The sequence below is a fragment of the Ciconia boyciana genome, chromosome 1 (assembly GCF_034638445.1).
Source record: "Ciconia boyciana chromosome 1, ASM3463844v1, whole genome shotgun sequence".
Taxonomy (NCBI): Eukaryota; Metazoa; Chordata; class Aves; order Ciconiiformes; family Ciconiidae; genus Ciconia; species Ciconia boyciana.
In genome coordinates this window covers 11,841,523-11,864,081 of record NC_132934.1, presented here as the reverse complement: position 1 = coordinate 11,864,081, position 22,559 = coordinate 11,841,523, and the positions used below count along the sequence as shown (strand labels likewise).

Sequence of the window (22,559 nt, the reverse complement as noted above, 5' to 3'; positions counted from 1 at the left end):
CAGTTAAGCTGAGAATACATTTGAAGATAGAAGACTATGTTTTACATACGAACCTACCTAAAACAGTCTAAATTTAAAAGGATACAGAAATTTATAAGATAAATAAGAAATGGAACAATTATTAACTGATCTTGATGGTACAGCATTTCCTTTATTTATCATAACTATCTTTTAAAGGAACTTAATTTTTAAGAACTATTTATCATACCATGTTTCCCTTGCAAACATATATTTACAAGGACAACAAGGACTACACAATTTCACATGAAAAAACAGGGAACTAATGAACTTACTCGATCAATTTTCAATGACTCATTTTTTTTGTTCAATGAATCAGAAATTAATTCATCCTTAAGTGACAGAGAGCTTTGAAACACTTTATCTTGGAGTTGGAAAACATCTCGAGGTAAATATTATGGTACCTATTTTACAAATGAGAAGCTAAGGTACAAAGTTGTAAAATCTTAAAAGACACAGCCACAAGAAATAAACAGATGTGTATAAGATTTCCATTAAAAACATCAATAAATGATGACATGTCAGATTTTACAGCTCTCTGATTAATATGAAAAGGAATCAGAGCCTGAAGATGCTATTTACACTCTAGCAAGAAGAAAAGATTGCTCTTGTAAAACATGAATTTAATAGCTTTGATAGGTAATTTGCTAATATTTTTTACCAAAATGAACTTTATTGATCAAGTTTGTATTTCGTAAATGTCATCAATCTGATCAAATGCCTATTTACTGCTGAAATAGTATTTATTACTGGGAAATTAACCAACCTTGGTGCTATAAATGTATAGCCAGCTTCATCAAAATGATCAAGCTTCAGTGTTTCTGAATCTACAAAAATGAAGAGTAAACACCAAGTAAGTAAACTGGGCTTTTTGCCATCATTTTTCTTCTCAAAATATTTGACTAGCTTTTGCATGCATCCATGAATTTAGAAAGAAATGTTTATTTTGAGACACTTTCCTACTAATATACTGTATACTTCTCAGTATTTCACAGTATAGGAATAAATTACTTGATTATTATAGACAGCATACACCTGGCAACAATAATGTATCTAACAACTTAGAGAAGACATTTAATTAGCATGACAACATGAAAACATATGAGATGTTTTCATTAGAATTACAATCTGATACAAAGAAATATTTGGGACACTGAGTTGTTAGAACATGAGGGAAAATGCTTCTAGTATTTTCTGCAACAAAGTTTAAAAAACTCATCCATATAATAATCACTTTAAATGCTACTAAAAATAATTGCTTTAAAAGCTGGTGTCACTGAACACTGATAGGACCAGACAAAGAAGGATTAGAGATTAGCAACATATTGAAATGTGTATGAAAACAGAAAAACACTTCACTTTTTTTTTCCTTTCTATTGCTATGGTACCCAATGATCACGGGAAAAATTCTGACATGAGGAATACAGAGGAGAATATCCAGTAGGAATAGAAATATAAGTGAAAAATATCAACTGCAGTAAACAGAAGGAAATTGAGCAACAAGAATATACTTGCCCTTTTTGATTGCCACTATCCATCAGAAAGAGAAAGCAGGGAAACAGAAAAAAACAGGGTAAAGCAAAAGGGGTCACAAACCAATATTTTATTCAAACAGCCCCTTGAATAAAAATATTGTGCATAGATAGATCAAAGGTTCAGTTTACATACAACTGTAGTCTGGAAAAAAGACAAACATCTCTGAAGACTGAAGAATATGTCCTTCTCAATTATTTCTCAAGTACCTTCTATATACTGTGGCTATTTCAAGGGTCTGTTTTGCAGGTTATATTGATATAAGTGCAAAACCAGATGATCTAATCCATCAAAGGAACCATATTCACTCACTAAAACTTTAATTTTAAACTACTTACTGTTTGACAAAGTTACAAAATAAATCACTGATTATTAAAAACTTGCCATATCCTACTTCACATGCAGGAGGTGATGGTAGAGGACAGTGATTTAGTGCTAATCAAGTTTTCTCTAAACTAACAGTATCTATGCCTGTCAGAGAGATTCATGGTGCTTTTCTAACTTTCTATTTAACTGCATATTTGTTCAAGTTTACCGTAACACTTGGATAAAGTTAAAAGGATGTGATGGGTACTATTTTGTCTACTATCTAGATTACAGTTAAGTTACACCTAATAAACAACAAGCATTTGCATACTCACAAGTATCATTTCCAATTATCTCTCCAGAATCTGTAAATGGCTTGAAATTAGTCTAATCCAAAAATATATTACAAACATCCACTAAAACTATTTGTGAAATGCAAAATAAAAACCTAGCTGCAAGCCAAACCAAACAGCATTGTCATATTAATCTATTCCTATGGGCAGCAGAGGTAATTTGCTAAATATTATACTGTAACTACTGTAAAAATAACAAAAAAATGCTTTACTGCTGTAGTCTATATCACAACATTTAACTAATAGAATGAAAAAATTAGTATCCAGACCCTTAAAATGACAGCAACAGAGGATACACAAAGCAATGATTCTATGGGCACAGAGCAAGGGGGAAGGGATTGTCAGTGGAACTGGGGTACCTGCACATATTCTATCTTTATAGAATATTCCTTGTACCTTGGATGTTACAATGGCTTAGAATCATTGCTGCAGATTTTGGGTACATCATGATAACATCAGTGAATTCCACAAAATTTATGAATTTTAAACATTGCTTTTTTAAGTGAATCTGAGGCTTGGCAATACGAGACAAAACCAGGCAACCTTCATAATACTTACATCTGGCCTGAGTTATTGGTTCTTCTATTTTGGCTTTAATATAATAAAAGCTGTATGATGGTAATACCAATGCCAAACTGCAATAGAAATGAGACAAGTAAAGCAATTAAGCTATTTGCAGCAGTTTTCCAGTTTCAGTTTCTATGTGTTTTGAAAACAACTAACACATTTCAAGTTGGATCATCATGAGACGAGATAGTCATATAGTGACATACCAGCCTCACGCTTTGTAATAGACACAAGTAGGTTCATGCCGGTCCTGAAGTTCTCTATGCTTATTTTCATTCTTGTTTATGCTTTTAAGAATAAATGCACTTTGTAACGGATAAGCAAGGAATTTTCAAATAATTGCAAACAATAAAATACATGATTTCTTGTATCTTCGTCTAACACATTTAGCATCCCGATGTAACACATGTCAAAGTGATCATTGACTGCAAAAACCAGCGTGTAGTACTGCACTGATTTGCATGCATCATGTAATGACAGACTCTCCTTTTACTAATAAAACAACTAGCAGTATTCATTAGGAAATGTATCTGGCAATACTTGACTTCACATTATGTTCAAGATGCAAAATATTTCCTTGAATCATGCAGTCACCACTAAAAACCTGTGAACATCATTGTGTAATAACGTCTTAAGATTTGTAAAGCATTTGCAATGTATTTTCTTTTAGATTATACTTATTTTTGTTCAAAAAATATAGGGCTTCTTTTTGCAACTAAATTCAATATATGTGTAGAAGAGTTCAGTTCTAAAAAGCTACATAAAGGACAGGAGGTATGAGTAAGCATTAAAGAGGTATCATCATCTCCCACATTGCATCCTTAATATTTGCACTCGGATTTTATGACTGTAGAACTGCAATGGTTTCTAATGGATAGCTGCAGAAATTAACATTAAAAAAGTTGTACAATTGAGCCATAAATGAGATGACCTTTGATGATACATTTGCCATTTAAACAGAATGTAAGTGAGATTGCTGAATATTTAGTGATAGCCTTCTACCAATTCTCCTCTAGGGAAATCAGTAGCAGTTTACCTGTCATTAACAGTTACTGCTAGCAGAAATTGCTAATTAAAATCTATAATTTTATGTTCAATAGGTTTGCTGCAATGTGACTCCATGGATTTATTGCTGTATCTCATGCCAGGGAGCTCAGTAAGAATTAAGAAGTCATATAAATCGAATGTATTTCTTTACTGATTGCTAGACGGCAAGTCTGATAAAAAACTTTCTTTTCTTACAGGGTATAAAGATAGAGGCAGTTCAACAGAAAAATGGGATGCTGAATAAAAGATGAAGTCCTACATTTGCATTCTCTTGTTAAAACTGATTTGTTTGGTTTTACATATAAATTAATGTTTGCATTCTCCTTGGCTGTACACCTGTGCAGACCACAACAAAAAATTGAAACCAGCTTGGCTGAGGACTACTGTACTTCACCACAATAAAAATATTGTTTTGGTAAAAATTTGACTCAATATTTGTACCATCTGGTTTTGAACTAGAGTAGTTTAACTTTCCTGGGACTTGGTGAATTTTAACTTGTTTTGGATAATGTCAAGTTTCTACATTTCTTCTAATGTTACAGAGCTGTATGCTTAAATGACTTTGAAAGAATATACGTGCCAACGTTGCATTCAAGGGGGGGAATCTGCTTTTACCCATTATTTAATTTGTTCCTGCTGCCACTCACCATATGATTTTTATATACAAAGCAGTATCAGTGCTAATTGGTTAAAATTTGTCACAAATAGATTTCGGAGATCATCAGTAGCATGGTTCCTGCCCCTAAGATCTGACATGGAGGTTAGCGAAGTCACGATATAAGCAATGACTGTGACTGAAAAAGATTAGCACAAAATGTGTCACATTTTTTATTTAGACCAAAATATAGCATCTTCCTTTTTAATATGCATATTAAAACAAGAACATGGAGACAATGCAAAGAAAAGAAGAAATAAGAGGAGGAATCTAAAAGAAAGGGTACAATTAAGAACCAAATTATGGTGTGATACAGAAAGTCGGAGGAAAAGTAAGATTCTTAACATCAGTCATAAAAACCTTTTTTTCCTGCATACTGAAATACCCTAGTGATAAATCTGAACAGCCGGATGAAAGACTGAGGTTCTGGTCCTTAGAGCAACAATTCTGAGCTGTAGAGGAACCCAGCAAATCCTACAGGCCAGGACACAAGATGAGCTGATCCTGACTTAGCTAGTATAGAAAATGTAATGCTAAAATGTTAACCAAAATAATCAAAAAGGAAATTTAACTACACAAAAGAAGTCAGAGAACACATGAGTTACCTGTAATCAGTGCCATTCACAGCAGTCCATGTATACGTTCTGTTTCCTTTATCAATATATCTCTACAAAGAGATATTGGTGAAAAAATAAATTGTTAAATCTCAAGCTTCAATAAGCGTGCCCTTTTCTTGAGAAATACAGTGTAAAAATCAAGTACAAATCTGTCGGAATTCTATTTATTATTTTGCTAAAAGCCCCAGTTGAGCTGCAACTCCTTTTCTTAAACATTTTCCAAACTTATATTATGCAAAAGAATCACTGATATCCTTTTTATTGAGCATTAACAAAATGCAAATTTAACTAAAACCAGACAAACATGACCTAACATTTTCCCTTTTAAATTCATTAGCCAGGCCTATGCAAACCTTATTCTATGTGATTTAAATTTGATAAAAGATGTTATCTCCTTTATGGACCATTTTGCAGTTAAACTAAGAAAACAAAAACCCCACAATTATACATTATAAAAAGACTTTGTAGGTAACTCTTTACCAACAAAAACACCCAGTACCTGTCCTTCCAGGTCACAGTACCCCTGGCTAAATGCATTTACATTTGAGTTATATCTACAGGCACAGCCAGGTAGTCCTGATTGTATTGGCACCCCTTGCTAAACTTACATGTGTTTCTAATCTCATTAGGAGGCTTTTGAGTTTGTGAAAAATTTAACATGGAATTAAATTTTTATTTTTAAATAACTTAATATATTAGGATAAGCTCTACCATTCATTTTCTTTTGGTATGAAAAATGACTTGATAGACACAGTCTCACTGTTCCTCATAGATTTAATCATTAATGCACCTGGCTGACATCATTTTACTCCATTTTCCACTTTGAAAACTACAAGTTTATGCCAGCTGCAACATATTATTATTTTACAATCAGACATTTGTAAGTATGCCAGCAATGAAGTCTGTGCAGCTGTTGCACTGGAACATTACAAACATCGGTGAGAGGTACCACAGGTATACGTCTACGTTCTTTCTTTCCCTGTGGTAAAACAAAAGTGTGAAAATGACTGTGGTTATGAAAAAGAGGTGTCTTTTTTGACATTATGATTTGAAACCTTCTCACTACCTGGCTGCTGCTTTTCAGCACAGCATGACAGTGTAAATAAGTTAATAGTCATTTTGGAAAGAAAAAGAAAGAAAAAAGAAAAAAAGAAAACAAGAAAGAAGAGAAAAAAAAGGAAAAAGAGAAAAAAAGAAAAGAAGATACATATATCAACATCTAATGCCCTGATATATTTTATATTTAAGGCAAAAAGGTGGCTGAAGAGATTCCTATCCGAGCCTATTTATATTTAATAATGTGCCTATACCATTACTTCAGCTCAAGAAAAAGCAGACACTTGAAGCTAGCCCCTCCAAATCAGGCACAGTGCCATGGGTTGCACACCATGTACGCTGGCAAGAGAAAAGTAGTGCCCAAGGTGGGAGGGAAGGAAGAGAAGAACTGGGCTCATATTAAATCCTGTTGCCACCAGCACTGTGAACATGCTTGAAAGCAAACTGGCTGAAATCTCCCTTTAAAGATAATCCAGGAGATCATAAGTCCTCATACGTCTGCTCCCATTTACCTTTGCCTACTTCATTACTGAGCGGTCTGAGACCATTTCACCCCCAGCTGGCCACTGCCAAAGAACCTACAGATGTTACTGCAGTTTCTGTGACCCTTCAGTTTTCACTACTGCCCACCCCGGCTGCCCGAATGTGGCAATGCTTTTGTTCTTATGGCATCTTCTCTGTTAGCTGGAAAGCCCCTGAGGCCTTGGGAGACTCCAGCGCACCCCACCCACGCTTGCTACGAGTCCAGTCTCTATGCTGGAGTATGAGGTCATCTCCCAAGACACCGCTGGGGCCAGCTGCAATACAAAAGGAAAGCAATGCAAACTTAAACCAAAAAGCAAAACAAAAAGGATGTCAATTTTGAGCCTCAAGACTGCAACTGTCAGTTCACAGCAACTGACCGCATCAGACATTTTATAAGAAAATATATGAAGCTATCAAGTCCTAAGTGATGCATGGCTCATGAATGGCCCGTGGTCTGAAGCCGCTTTCTTCTGGCTCTAGCCGCCTGGAGCTGGAAGGGTGCGATGGCTTGAAGCAGCCACTATTGCCAGCCATCTCTGGCTGCTCCCTTCCCTCAGCGAGGTTCAATAAGAGGAAGAAATCTTGGGCTGTGATGCAAGGGAAGGTGAGGGAAATTAAGTTCATTGGGCGCTTGAAGCATTTGGTATCAAAAGGCTTGGAACACTCTCTTCAAATACAGGTTGTGGTCTGGGCTGTGCATAACTGACACATTCTCATGCGCTCAGGGATGTCCCATTCCCTCCCTGCCCCCCGCCTCGATGCCGTAGCTGACTCCAGCATTGGCAAGTGTAAAGGCTTCTCCTCCCTCCCTCTTTGGGCAAACAGTTGCAGGACCAATTGTTTCAGGTCTTTCTTACCACAGAGCCTGAGAAATGCATGCACCACCTGAGATCTCTTCAACAACTTTGCCATGAATGCACTTTCTTGTATAACCCCAATGGTGTTATTGTATTTTTGTAACCTTCTAATCCTGACTTTTCTAACTACCTACACAGAGCCCTTTCCACCCATAGGCTTGGAAAGGCATTCCCTAAATAAAACAATAACACAAGTCTGAAAATGTCCCAGTGAATCCGTCCCTTCAGAAGCAGCTTATCCCCACCCAGATGCCAGCAGGACTCTGGACCCTCCAACAGTGGGTCAGGAATGACCCAGCCTCCCTTCAGAACAGGGGGACAGGCTGGTGGCTTCCTAGACAGGATGGGCTCCTGACACAGGTGAGGTAGCAGAACTGACATCAGATGAGACTTACCCTCCCGGCCCCAGGAAGGCCCTATTCATTTGCCATCCTCCAGCAGTGGAACCATTCAGGAAAAGGCATGTTTTTTTCACATAGTGGGATTTCCCCGTAGATTGTAAAGCCTTACTCAGGAGGGCTGGGGTGGGGGCTTTATTGTGAGAAAGCACAGAAGAGAGTCCTGGCAGAAGGCAAGGGGGCTGCTGGTACAGGTCTCTGCTTTAGAAGAACGTGGGAAGAGGTGAAAGGCAGCATGAAGCCAGACACACAGAAGGAGCCTGGGCACGTTTAATGAGATCATGGGACTCCATAGATTCAAGGACCATAACTTAAGGGTATGCTTTGCACCTGAACAATGTAAATGTATAAGGCTTGAGCTGACTTCCCTCATAGACACTAAAGTAGGAAAGTATGACTCTGCTGCCTACATGATTACATGATCATCATAATCATCATCTTTCAGCTAAGATCATCTACAGTTACATCTGTCTGCCCCTGCTGAAGCTGAGGTTCTGTACTCAAGAAGAGAGTCTATGGGGTTCTGCACTTTCTGAATAGGGTATCAGAAGGAAGACAGCCCGCAACACTAAGTCAAATTCCCTAGACTTTCCAATATAATAAAATACCATGACAACCTTTCTGCAACAAAGTCACAATCTTGTTAGCAGGGAGTTGAATGAATATACAGATTTTAATCTGTCTCCTCACAGGTGGACACACATGCAAGTAAAGCCACCGATCTCCTCAATGACATCCATAGCTCAGGAATAAAAAATGCTTCTGATGGATCTGCGCAGTTGTGAAGATCTTGAGCATGGCTTCCTGTCCTTATTTGCACTGCTTTTAAATTGCATTATCAGAAGCAGCATGCTTTGTCAAATCCAGTGCAGATACTGAGAGGCTGAGGAATGGTCATGAGATGTCCAGCTCTGGAGTCCTCAGCACAGGAAAGACATGGACCTGTTGGATCGGCTCCAGAGGAGGGCCACGAAAATGATCAGAGGGATGGAACACCTCTCCTGTGAGGAAAGACTGAGAGAGTTGGGGTTGTTCAGCCTGGAAAAAAAAGAAGGCTCCCAGGGGACCTTATTGTGGCCTTTCAGTACTTAAAGGGGGCTTACAAGAAAGATGGGGACAAACTTTTTAGTAGGGCCTGTTGCGATAGCACAAGGGGTAATGGTTTTAAACTAAAAGAGGGTAGATTTAGACTAGATAGAAGGAAGAAATTTTTTACGATGAGGGTGGTGAAACACTGGCACAGGTTGCCCAGAGAGGTGGTAGATGCCCCATCCCTGGAAACATTCAAGGTGAGGTTGGTAGGGGCTCTGAGCAACCTGATCTAGTTGAAGATGTCCCTGCTCATTGCAGGGGGGTTGGACTAGAGGACCTTTAAAGGTTCCTTCCAACCCAAACTATTCTATGATTCTATGATTCTAAGTACGTTCCCAAAGGTCTGTTGTGGAACCAAGTGACCATGAACTTGACATTGTAAAATCACAGCATGGATGAACGATCGAAACAAGTTTCAGAAAATTCAGCTCCATTTTCAGCCTCATCAAGCGAAGACAATATGTGCATTACCACTGATTTTCACCAACCAAGACAAGTAATTTTCTATCATGTTTAATGCAAAAATAGATTAGGACTATGAAATATTTTTTTCTGTATCAAAATGAGAATAAGTATATAAGAATCTTCCCTCGATACAGAATTGAGTCAGAGCACTGGTAATAGGAACTGCTCAGTATTGGGCATCACTTGTGTAATATGGCCAAAATTTAAGGCAGAGTTTAAAAATTGCTACCATCTAGTAGACATTGAATGGAATATAAGTAAGGAATGTGCTGTTTTTAACAGAATAAAAACCCCCTAAACTCTGAGGCCTTTAACTTGATTAGATTCTGTAGCATATACCTTGTGAGAAGGAGGAACTTTTCACTGGAACATTCTGCCATTTAAGTACAAACAGCAGAGCCACTGGAGACAGAAAAGGTACAGAAGATCAACAGGAGAGGGTAGCTAATACTACACATGAAAAATTAACTCCACACTCCCAAGCAATTCTGCTGAATATTGTTATGGTGTGCTCATATATGTAAGGGTTGTGGAGTGTCTGCTTGTTGTTATATTTGCTTCACATTCTTCTGCTAAGTAATAAAATTAGCTATCTTCAAGCTGTTTTACATTCAGAGTAAAACAATTTCAAAAAGCTGTTGTAGAACTGTAACTGTGGGGCATACACCGGCCAGAACTGCTCCTTTGGCACACCAGTCATGATTTCTTCTCAGTAAAGGGCCCAAGAAGCAGAGCATACATGTAAGGTTCCATATCAAATTTGAGTATTTCCTCATGTCTGTCTTATTAGAGAAACCAGTAGCAATCTTTATCAGGAATGAGCATTTTGGACAAGAAAATAAAGAACTCAACAAGCTGTTCAGAAAGCACAAGTACATAATATAACTGTAAGATGAATTTGCTTATCCCAAATAGTCTTCATTTATGGCATATAAATGTTATATTTTTTTCTCACTACTTTCTTCCCATTCAACCACAACATAAACTACGAAACCCATCCTCACACATCTCCGCAAGTAAAATAAGTACTTTGTTTTGGGATTCATAGACAGAAGTAGGCTGGGTCCATTTCCTGGTGAACAGAGTATAAGACCTCATCAACAACTGCTTGATTAATGATGCACCAAAGAAACCAAGAAACAAAACAATTCTTCTTTTCATAAGTACATAATTTCTTTTACTATAGCCAGTAAAACTAGCAAATCTAGAGGGAAAAATGATACAAACTCACATTACAAAATGAACATCTTTTCACCAGTATTTTTCTGGTTTTGTTTGTTCCTGTAAATGTAATTGCCTGTGTTCCTATCTTACCTCATCTTGGGACTTGACCAGTGTTTCAAATGTTTTTTCTCCACTTTCTCCATCTATCATTTTTTTCCGAATCTATTGTCAAGAAAGAAAAAGAAAAAACAAACAAACAAAAAAAGAACTAGGTGTTGCACGTAACATGAGTAATCTTTTCAGTGATTCAAAGTATTTCATAAAAACACAGGAAATGGTAATGCGTATGAAAGTCATAGCTCTTAAAAAAAAAAAGTGAAGTTTACAGTTTTCAGATTTTTCTAATTAGAAGTTTATTTATTCAAATATATACTCAATCAGTAGAGTTACAAAGCAACAATTCTGGTATACATTGCATAGCAAGACCATCCCCTAAAACCCCTTGATGTTGGACACTAGAGAGAGTATGAATTCTGCATGGATGAGAAGGAGTTTTGTCTAGCATTTCTCATGCTTCCCAGCACATCTGTGTGATTCTGGTAGCAGCAGTGATTCACAAAAACATTTTTATACCAGTCCGAGAGTAATTCCTCTCTGAAGCAGGAGTTTCAAAGGAACTTAAGGCAGAATTTAACAGATATCAATAGTGTCATTATGAAAGAACAATTCCAAACGAAGCGAAAAAATCTGTTAAAAAAATTTAAAATGTTTAAAACTCCTCCGTTTTATTTCACAAAACTAACAAACTATATTTTAAAATTCTGATTTCTGAATGTATTACAAAATGAGTAACTGAAAAATATACAGAGGATTTAATTCGTTGTCAACACTTAACTGAATTTCTCAGTTCTCTCTCTCACCACAGCAATAGGCTTGCATTAGTAAGAGAGAAATACTTTTAAAATATTTCAGGTAATATATTAATATCCTATTAAAAAGTGTTCTGTTCTGAAAAATTTACAAGCCCCCTCCCCAGGAACTGGCACTTAATGAATAAGAATTATTTAAATAGCAATCATGGTGTCTTTCAAAGTGAGAGGAATATAATGAATTGCCCTTGCCTATGAATAATACTGGTTCTCAATTTGTTTCATTATAACTTCATCTGTCTATAAAGTCATCATCCTGACAAATTTAAAATTGAAATTTATAGTGAAATAGATTCCCATTCAAAATCTAGAACATTTATTGCCTTTCAGTAATTATACAGTGAAATATAAGAAGCAACAAGTACTAAGAAACCAGGTAATCTCACCTCAACTTTAATATCATTTTCCAATTCAGCATCTAGAAAATCCAGCGTAACAGGCTCCTGGGATTTAGGATTCTGAAGCAAATGATATTGAATGATAAAATAATAAAGACAGAGTACTGTAATGTTACAAATCATTCTAATCCCTTCATTTCTAAGTAAGCTACTTAACTGGGCTTACTTACCCATCTGTTTTAATCTCTTAGAGAACTAGTGGTCCTTTCTCATTTATTTTATTTCGTTGGATAGAGAGGTTAATTGGGTAAGTGAAAATCAAATTAACACTAACGGCCAGTGTCCATCCACAGTCTCTTATGTATGGGGCTCATGCTGGGAAGCTGCTTCCCCTACTGCTGGTATGTCACAGACTGTAAAGCTGGGAAAAGACACATCAGAGGAAGTGTCAGATACGAATCTCTCATTAGGTGTCCTGCCTCCAAGAAGGGAGAGAGAAATTGGGGAGAGTTTTCCAGCTGACCAGTAAGATGGGGCAATTGTACTCTTCTGCAATTTTGCCAAAAGCAGACTACAGACTTGCCATTATGAGGTGGGAGTGGACTGCGGTTCAAGACTCAGCAATTACAGCAAAGGATTTGTTTGTTATAAAAAATAAAAATAACTTTTATTGTCACATTACAGGACTTCCCTGAACATCTTGCAGTTTTGAATGCATTTCTCTTGACACCAGTGCTGTTATCTCAATTTAAGAGATGGAAACCTGTAGCACAGAAATACTGTGACCCAGCAGCTTCAAGACCTAAGAAATGTACGTGATGTCGACCCTCGGCTATGGAGCACAGAGAAGTTTGGTGGTATGCATCTGTAGTAACCCTGGTCCCTTAGGAGTGTGGGAAGATCGTTGGAGCTCTGCTGAACTGGCTCAGGCCACCCTCCAGCCTCTACTCCCTTCTCAGTCGCAGTCTGCATGTACTTGGACAGAGCCATCTTCTGTGCAAGTTGTTAGGAATCCGACTCTTTTTTTTTTTTTTTTTTTTTGAGTAACTTTGGCTAAGCCCCATTGACTTTTTATTATGTGTGGTGTAAAAATCCTTAATCCTCATCACTCAGTAGTTATTTAATGCACCCACCTAATGAAGGATCTTTAGAAAAAAAGAGTATGCTGATATATTATTTAATCATTTAAATCTGATAGTTTGGAATAGAAGATGAAGAAAGTCTAGGGTTTTTTTTTTTTGATTGATAATAATTTGCTTTGTGTAATAGGACAGTTCATGCATGAAAGGATCTCAAGGCTTAGTTTTCACAGTAACTGAGCGCTGTTTCTCATATGATTAGCAACACAAAAATTGTTATTAGCTGATACTATTATTTCAAGACTCATGTAATTTCTGATAATGACATTTTTAGGGGATTTCACTGCTTCAGCTATACTAACTTATTCACAGTGTAGACTAAAGTCCCTTCTTTCAAAATGATGATTATATTCTTTCTGTCCTAACATTCTCTGGCAAAGTTACATGACAAATGTACATGTGACTATTCTATCAAAGAATGCAAGCATATTTCATCACAATTTACATATGTATTTCCAGTTCGTACTGGAAGAAAGTAACATCCTGAATAGGTGGTAAAAGATGCTTTCATATAATAGTCTGGAGCATCAAAAGCTTAACAGTAGTTCTTATTTTCTAGACTGTAATATAGATAGTGTTAGAAGACAAAAGATTATTCCTTCATATTCTTGAGGAACAAATGTACATGTTTCTGGGTATATGGAATCTTTCCTGTTCTTAGCAAGTAAGATTTACTGTTTGCTAAGAGAAAAGCCGATAAACTTATTCCCAGAAAGAGAATATGCACTGGAAAGATTTCAGACAAAGATTCCAGATATTTCTTTTAAATGTCTACTGATAACTTCAAAGAAATTTTTATGTTCCTATTTACATAGGATAGATAAAACTAGCAACTTTAATATAATAGCATTAACATATGCTCTCTACTAATTCAAAACAATTTAATTATTGTTATGCAGTTGCTTTTTGCCCCCCAACAAATCCGCACTCTCAAAATAAATAGCAAAAGGCTAAAATGTAAAAATAAATTAAAAAATACATTTTCTTACATGCAATGGATAATGAATAGCATGGTCAAACCCAAACAGCATGCATGAAGGCATTGGCATGGCAGAGGAGGCATTTGTGAAGTTCATATTCCATTCCAACACACAAAGGAACAGAGAAGAAAAGAAATGGTAAAAAAAAGAAAAAAAAGCCATCATATCAAATTAAGGTCAATATTCATTTCAAATGATAACCTGGGCTAGCCATAGTTAAGGAGTCCCAAAGACAAAATAGTCAACTTTAACAGTCCGTCAAAATTCAAGTATACATTAACTGTTTGCTCTTGTTCTTTTTAAGACTTATATCACCACTCATTCTTTATAAGGTACTTATTGATGACTTTTAATAGGTGAAGAAACTAAGCATATATAGATACATTACGTGATGTGCCTGAGGCACAAAGAAATCCATTAGAAATTAGAACAGAAAATTCTTAGCCCCGTACTTTAATGGAAGACTGTTTTCCCCGCTATGTCTTTTTCCCCCAAGAACGTGTTTTTACCAGTATTTGGGCTCCATAATTTTTTCTTCCAAGGTTGCCATTTAGTGGGGTTTATTCCAAGCCATGAAGAAACAAACTTACTGTTCAGTTTGCTCTTCTCTTTAACCAGTCATGCACGTCACATGACTAGAATAAGCGCACCACCACCACATTCACCAGCACAACTTAATAAAACAAAACAGAAGTAAATCACTAGCAACGAAGCATGCAAATAAAGGGAGTGCAATCCATTTTCAGCATGACAAATAAAGGCAAAGATCTATTACTTCAATGAAAAATCAAGAAGGAAACAAAGAAAGAAAGAACTGGTGCAGCAACATAAAAAAGTGTTCATTAAAATGTCGTTTTCCTGTGTTTTGGGAGGTCAGTATTCTCACAAATTCTACGGAAGGCCTTCTTTGCTGAGTTGCAGGAGCCTAGTTCCTACTCAAACCTGCAGTACTAATGAAGACACAGGCTGTTAGGCTTTTAAATTAAATGATGGCAAGAAGACAGCAAAATCCTGGGCCCCAGAGGGAGACCCAGGAGCATCTGGAGCGGATGGGAGGCCAGTGCTTTTCCAGAGCTGCACCTCCCTGGGCAGCCAGCACAGCCAGGCAAACCCAGCGCCAGCCAAACCATACCACAGCATGCTGAGGAGCCAGGGGTGCTCAGAAAATTGAGATTTTTTCATGTTCCAGTGCTGTTTTCTCCAGTGCACAAACAAAAAATCTAGCCCAGAGGTGGTCTCTTACTTGTGGTATAAGCACAGCCACTCGAGACTCAGTGAAATCACTGACTTGAATTAGATCAGGATTTTACACCATGTTTTACTGGTGGTGTTATGCAAGCCACCGGTTTTGCATTACGTATTCCCAGATGTGTAAGAAATTAACATGGTATACTGTACCTAATTTTGTTATTTTGCTAGTTACATAGTTAATCTATTCCTTTAATGATTTTTAAGTTTTCATTAAGTGTTTTCTGCTCAGGGATTGCATTACATAAATGTTACTAATTTCCTTTTCCCTCATCGGGTTAATGGCAGTTAATCCTCTGGAGCTGGGCTTGCTAAACTGAGAAACGTGATGTAAATAGCAGATAAAACATATGCCCTGCTCTGACTTCCCCAGAAAAAAACTAAACAGTTCATTCAAATTCTGTAATGTTATACAGCATTACAGCATACACGGTACAATAAAACTTGGCAATAAAGCTGTAAGAATTATTTTCTCTCGACTTTGGGTTTATGCAAGCAAAGCCAGCACAAGTAGTCTCTTTTTTTTTCCAGTCTTCAAATTCATTTCAAGATCTGAAGAATAATTTTTCAGCACGGCTCTAATTAGCACCTATTAGTAAAGCACCAAAATTTAATGGAACGCCCTTCACTACAGCCAATAACAGGTTTTCTATTATTTAAACAAGGAAGGATGCAAGCTTCATGCTTTGGAAGCTGTTTGTCAAAGTAAACAGTTCTCTAGTTAGATTTTTCCTAGTAAGCAGGGCAGAAGCTTTCTAATTGTACTTCCAGGTCTATGCATTCTAATGCACTAATCACCTCCATCCAGTTACCTGTACATTGGGTCTCCTTTTTCTCAATTTAACTTTTGGTATGCCCACACCAATTTGCTGAAGTAACAAAAAAGCAGTAATTTATATTTTTACACTATTAGTAAACAGCCTACTCACAGAATGGAATTCTTCCCTCAACATCTATACTCTCCAGTGCACATTCACTGGAAGCAGAGACTAGCCCTCACCCCGACCAAAGGTTCTGAGCTCTCTGACAGAATCACACACAGATTTTGTCTAGGGACACAAAAACTACACAGATGTTAAATGATGTGAATTAAGTTAACAGAGAGCTCTCCCTCCCACATACTCTTCCAGAATTAAAACACAGAATGAGAAGAGTTTCACTTTTTGTTTACTGTTATATCTGCTCTTAAAACCATCTCCTCTTACATTTCTTTCAAAACAACCATAAACCATAAGACAAAATACTGGACCCTTCTGAAGGCATCTAGAATTTTATAATTACCATTAAATGGGTTTTGATCAGAACCATAATGAAAGTGAAGAAAAGGATGCTAATCTCTAGAACAGATTCAGAAAATGAATTATTTACTGTTTTCAAATCTTATCTAATGAAGACTAATCTTGTTAACATGCTTAATGCACTCACTTCAGTGACTATGTTTATTTGGTGGGATATCCACCTGTTCTCTCCCAGGACAATAGGAAAAATACACGCACATACGCACAGACACACAAAGAAAATTGGCAGAAAAACATAAAATTAAGCATTTGTTTAAAAATGTAATGTAACTAAGTACAAAAAACTTGAAAAATGGTATTTTAAGCATTAAAATATATGCTTAAAATATGGTCTATTAAACTTATATGGTATATTAAACTGAAATTTAAAAAAAAAGGTTTCCTGCGTTAGGCTTTGACATAGTTTTCATGTGCAAATAAGAACATGACAGGAAAGTTTTTAATGATTTTAATATGCTTTTGAACCTGCCTTTTGTTAAATTTTCTCAGTTGTGCAAACGTCTTTACAAGTTCTACATTTCTAGGGGCTTCTTTTTGTGGGATGATACTGCAAGACAATTTCTCAAAATATTAGTTGTGTTGAACCAGTTGTGATTTGAGGTAACAGATTTTCAGAAGGAAAGCAGAAGACATTCAGAAGAAGGGACCATTGGAAGTTTTATACACCCTCACCTCTTCAAAGGTAAAGACGTAGTTATGTTTTAGTTTACATCTATTGAAAAATTGCTGGCAAAGAGGGTTAAGATGTTGTTTGTTAATAAGTTAACGGCTACCAGGAGGTTCAGCTACAATTAATATGACATGTTAAAGAAAGTCCATGAGTTCTAAATATATCTGTCTTTGTAGTGTGCCTTAGTTTTAAAATGGAGTTCTTGTATGTCTGAATAGCATGCACCACCCCAAACAAACTGGGAGTGAAAGTCTAGTCTGTGTAACTGTTAATAACAACAATAACAACAATAATAATGCATATGCTTAATATTACATTTAGACATTTTTCTACAACATAAAACATGTAACTTATAAAATACACTTTTTTAAACATATGCTAAATCAAACATTTGAGCAGTACATGAAAGCATCTCTGGACTTCCATATCCTTTTAAGCAGAAAACTACACAGAGAAAGCATGACAATTAGTATCCTAATCCACCTCAGTCTGCCTAGACTTAATTTGTTTGAGTGGAGTTTTTCACTCTCTAACAAAGGTTCTTTATCCTCCAGTGTTAACGAGTTTACACTGCAGTATAATAGCACATACAAGATGAACAGAATCCATATCCATCAGTTCCTCATAACATTGTGCCTAAAACAAGAATGCTGCATTGCTTCATTTTATGTTCCTTCTGTTAATAAAAAGATAGTTTCATTTGCATATAAGGAAAAGTTAAATAGACCACTCGCCATCATCTGCATTTCTAGTAATCTCTAATGAAAAAAAGATTTGGTCAGTAATGATGTATATGTTTGTCTCAGAATAATTCACCAAGCAAAATCATCAAATCAAAACTTTTATTTTTTAACACATGAAAACCTAACGCATATATCCAGAAACTGAAGTCCTTCTAAATGATGAAGACTATATAAAAACCTTCTGTTCCTTTTTTTTCTTTAATTTTTAAAAGGTGCTTTCAAAATAAATCAAAAGGGATATTTCATCAATAGTTAAGATCAAGTTATTCCTTCTCTTCTTTAGAAGCATTTTTTTTTCTTTCTTCTTTTGTTACACACTTGGCAAAAGATTTCAAACACATTCATTACTTCACCAGGAAATTAATTCAAATATTCACAATGCTGACTTCCCCCAGCTTAAGAATTAAATGAATCACTAAAATATGTAGATGAGTTCTTCATTTCTTTTTCTGTCTTTGACAGTTAAAGAGGGTGAAGTAGTGAAAAGGGGGGTCTGTTATCCCTCTTGTAGCTATGATAGGACTTTCTGGTGAAGGAACAAGAGAGGACAGTTACACCGCCAAGAGGTCAAGGACTTGCTGCTATTCTGCCACAGGAACATGGCTGGGAGGAATAAAGCATTGGATATGCATCCAGTTTACAAAAACCCCAGTATTTCCATGCCTAAAGGCAGCAAATACAGGCTTCCATTACTTAAGAAGTTTCTCTAAAGTGTACTAAGTGCTAAAAAATAACTTAGGAGTAGGGTGCCACCAAAGTTTAAAAGCCTTACTAGCCTTAATTGCCTGTGTATTGACAGCTTGCATTTATCTTGGCCGTATATTGCTCAAACAATCTCAATGAGAAATTTTAATATTGACAACTGAACTACATTGATATATTGTTTGGTCTTCAATACTTATAGTGATTCATTATTATTTCTAACTTGTTATCTGTAAATAATCCATACATTTCTCTCAATCTGGAGTGATTTATTTTTTTATTATTTTTAGTTAATTAAATTTTAACTTTCTTTTATATAATGCTGCTTTTGTGCACTATGAACTCATGAGACAAAATTTGCTGAAAGTGTGTTTCTAATGTAATGAAAATACAAACATTTTCAAATAGTCCACTAAACAGAAGATTGTTTGACATGGAGAAACCCTTCACTAAAACATAGATTGAAGTTCTGATTTCAGAAAAATATTCATCCATACATCTTGAAATGTCTCATCAAAGCCAGGGAGCAACTTATTTAAGAAGATACATGTAATGTAGGAGTCCCCTCAGGGTCAGGACTACAGTGAATGGATATAAAGTCAGACTGAAATATTGGGTTTAAATTTTCCTGAAATTTGAGGACAGTTGCATCCTAATCAGATTTAGAGAAAGATTTCATATTTAAACCTGAAAGACCTTTCTCAAGTTGAACTACTAAAAAATCTAGTATTCTGGGAAAGAATGCTCAGCTAGATCCATCCCAACTCTGCAGCTCAGGTTTCAGCTCTGGTAAATAGAAAATAAGCAAATAAACAAATACGAAAATACAAGAAAAATCCATTGTGTTTGCCCCTGATTTCTGTGGTTTTGCAAGTATGGAAGTTTCAATTTCTGAAATGAGAAAGCATCACAAAATAAACATGTGCACTAGTAAACTCCTCAGAGTTTGCTTCGAGAGCATCTTGTAACACACTATGAGTCCTTCACAATGCTGTTACAGCTACCACTAGTTGTTTTTATATTAATAGATATACTAAAACACTTATTTCACATTAACAAGTGTGTATATAAAATATACATCTTTTTTATTTTATTGATAACCAAATTCAATACAAGGCAATGCTGGTCTTTGTGCTGACTAAAGCAGATTTGGATAAAGCCATACATGCACCATGGATTTTCCTGACACCCCCACAACTGAGAATTCTTTACTATTGCTCTCTGGCTCTCTGGCATTTTCAGCAGATCTTAGATGTTTCTGTTATTTCTGACAACGTCCCCTTATTATAGAGAAATCAATTAAAAAGTTTGTCATACCTTTGGTTGGAGATTTGGATGAAGTAGCACATACCCATTAGGATCAATTGCAAAATAGTATCCATTTGGACAAAGCTGAAAGAAAAAATGAAGTTTAGCATTATAAGGTTTTAAGTAATAAAGAAAGATTAATTAACGGTTTTCAAGCAATGGTCACATTAAGGAAAACACATTGCCTCAGGCATCATGAAATATGTGAGATACTAACATACAGAAGATAATTTCTTAATATTTACTCTTTTAGAATCACAAACTTGGAGAATAATTTAGGCTGATGGGACTGCTGGAGGTCACCTGGTACAACCCTTCACTGAAAGCAGAGCTAACTACAAAATAAGATCCAACTTCACAGTTGAACTAGGTTTCAAAGGGTCCTTGAATACCTTCAATGGCAATTCCACAACCTCTCTGGGCAACCTGCTCCAGTGTTTAACCACCTCACAATGATTTTTTTTTCTTATTTCCAGTTGGAATTTCCATTGCTACAACTATGTTGATTGCCTCTCGTCTTTTGCTATAAACCTTCAAGAAATGCCAAGGTCCACCTTCTCTATAACTCCACTTAGGTAACCCATGAGGCTGCTTCTTCAGTCTGAACAAACCCATCTCTCTCAGCTTCTCCTCGTACGCCATGTACTCCAGCCCCTTGGCCACCTTAGTGGCTCTGCGCTGGACTCTGTCCAGTGTCTCAGTGTATTTCTTGTACTGAGGAGATCAAACTTGGACCCAGTACTCCTGATGCAGGTGTTCACTGCACAGCTGGCCACCTTTACTGCAAGGGCACACTGCTAACTTATGTTCAGCTTGTCCTCCACCACGACCCCCAGGCCCTTGCCTGCCTTTTGAGGCATTCTGTCCCGGCCTGTACTGTGGCATGGGATTATTCCATTCTAGATGCAGGACTCTGCACTTGCCTTCGGTCAAATTTGTGACGTTCCTTTGCTTCCTCAGCTGTTGTTTTCCACAGTCCTAGTTATTTTCTTAGAAATACCCCAGCTCGATGTCTAAATATATAAATCTATCATACTGAGTAGGGTACAAACAGACATGTATACTAAGGAACTTTTCTATAAAGAACTGTCCTATATAAATGCTAAGCATTATTATTACCTGAAATGATTGTCTACTCTACACTGTGATAAGAATCAAACACTCAACTAAACAGCAGTGCCTTAAGCTACAGGAAAGTAATTACTTGGAATATATCCCCCAACGTAAAAGTTGGCTTTTACAGATGCATCCTGATGGACAATTCTCACAGAAGCACAAATATGGCTGGAGAGAAAACCGACAGAAAATCTACAACAATGGGAAAGAGCATATGAAAAGAAGCCTGCTGGTATTTTGACTCACATCCAGTCATTGCTGCATGACTTATGAAAGAGCATGCAAAGAAATCATACATAAATCAGACATAAAGAGAAACCACCAAGGCAAGCAACTTACCGTAAATCGGGGTGTTAGTTTTTTTATGTCCTCCAAAGAGACATCAACCCCCATTACTCCAAGAATCAGCTGATTCTGGCAAGATTCCAAAATGTTAGAATATGTTTGGCATATTTACAATGCACAATAACTGCAACAGCCAGTGAATTTTGATTTTGCCTTTGTCTCTTGTTTGACAGATACTATTTGAAAAGTTGTCTATTTACTTATGTGTCTATCCTAAATATTTTAAATAATATCCAAGTGATTTAATAGATTCACATTCAATAGATTCAGAATTTAGTATAGAACATGAAAACTGTTTATGGAGATGAATATAGATGCTTTCCTGCATGAATAAACAATAAATGTAAGAACAAAACAGGTGAAAGCAAAAGTGATGCAATAATATTGACAATGATGTAAATACTAAACTACCAGCACCAATATAGACCTACTATTGCATGCTTAGGTTGGGCAATTGATAAGTGAGACCCCAAAACAATTAACCTCTTTTGGCTATGGTATAATGATGAATGAAAAAAAAACACCAACAAACCCCCCAAAACCAGTGACTATAACAATCATCAGTGTTTGAAATCAGGGACTCGGGCATTACATTTACTTTAGCTGTAATTTATTTTCCTACTACAGAAAAGGGTGGCAGTCATTTACATCGTATCACCTGAATCCCTTCTCCATATTAAATAAATTGGGAATATGTATCGGAAGATGCATCTTGCAGTCTGTAACCTACAATTCATGTAGAGACCTAAGTTGAGCAGATTCAAGTTTTCCTCTCGTTCCATCCAGGTCCTCTGTACTAGACCACGGCTGTTTTACTTCTCAGAAAGACATACTTTGATAATCAGCAGTCTCTTACTTTGCAACTGGACTCAGTGAATTCCAGGCATTATCTTGTAGATAAGATTATGAAACCTTTTGTTTTGGTTTGGTTTTTTTTGTTTTGTTTTGTTTTGTTTTGTTTTGTTTTGTTTTTAAAGGGAAACTAAGAGAACTATTCTGAAAGTAAATAAAAGAAACAGTAGTGATCAAATTCATATTTCTTAATTCTGAGTCTATTTAATATCTGAGAAACTGAATCAAAGAACATCGT

At 36.3% G+C, this 22,559-nt stretch overlaps 1 protein-coding gene across 6 annotated transcripts in view; it reads right to left on the bottom strand.

Moving 5' to 3' along the window:
• Positions 1–22,559, bottom strand: part of CACNA2D1 (calcium voltage-gated channel auxiliary subunit alpha2delta 1) — a 440,093-nt gene that overhangs the window by 33,164 nt on the left and 384,370 nt on the right. For 2 of the 6 annotated variants that reach the window (XM_072858469.1, XM_072858441.1), the window contains exons 17-24: positions 21,464–21,538; positions 20,019–20,092; positions 14,049–14,145; positions 11,969–12,040; positions 10,804–10,875; positions 5,085–5,146; positions 2,769–2,845; positions 785–845 (exon numbers count right to left, since the gene is read on the bottom strand). In XM_072858469.1, the coding sequence (XP_072714570.1) occupies positions 785–845; positions 2,769–2,845; positions 5,085–5,146; positions 10,804–10,875; positions 11,969–12,040; positions 14,049–14,145; positions 20,019–20,092; positions 21,464–21,538 (590 nt within the window). The other 4 variants (XM_072858451.1, XM_072858458.1, XM_072858489.1 and 1 more) reach the window with 4 other exon arrangements.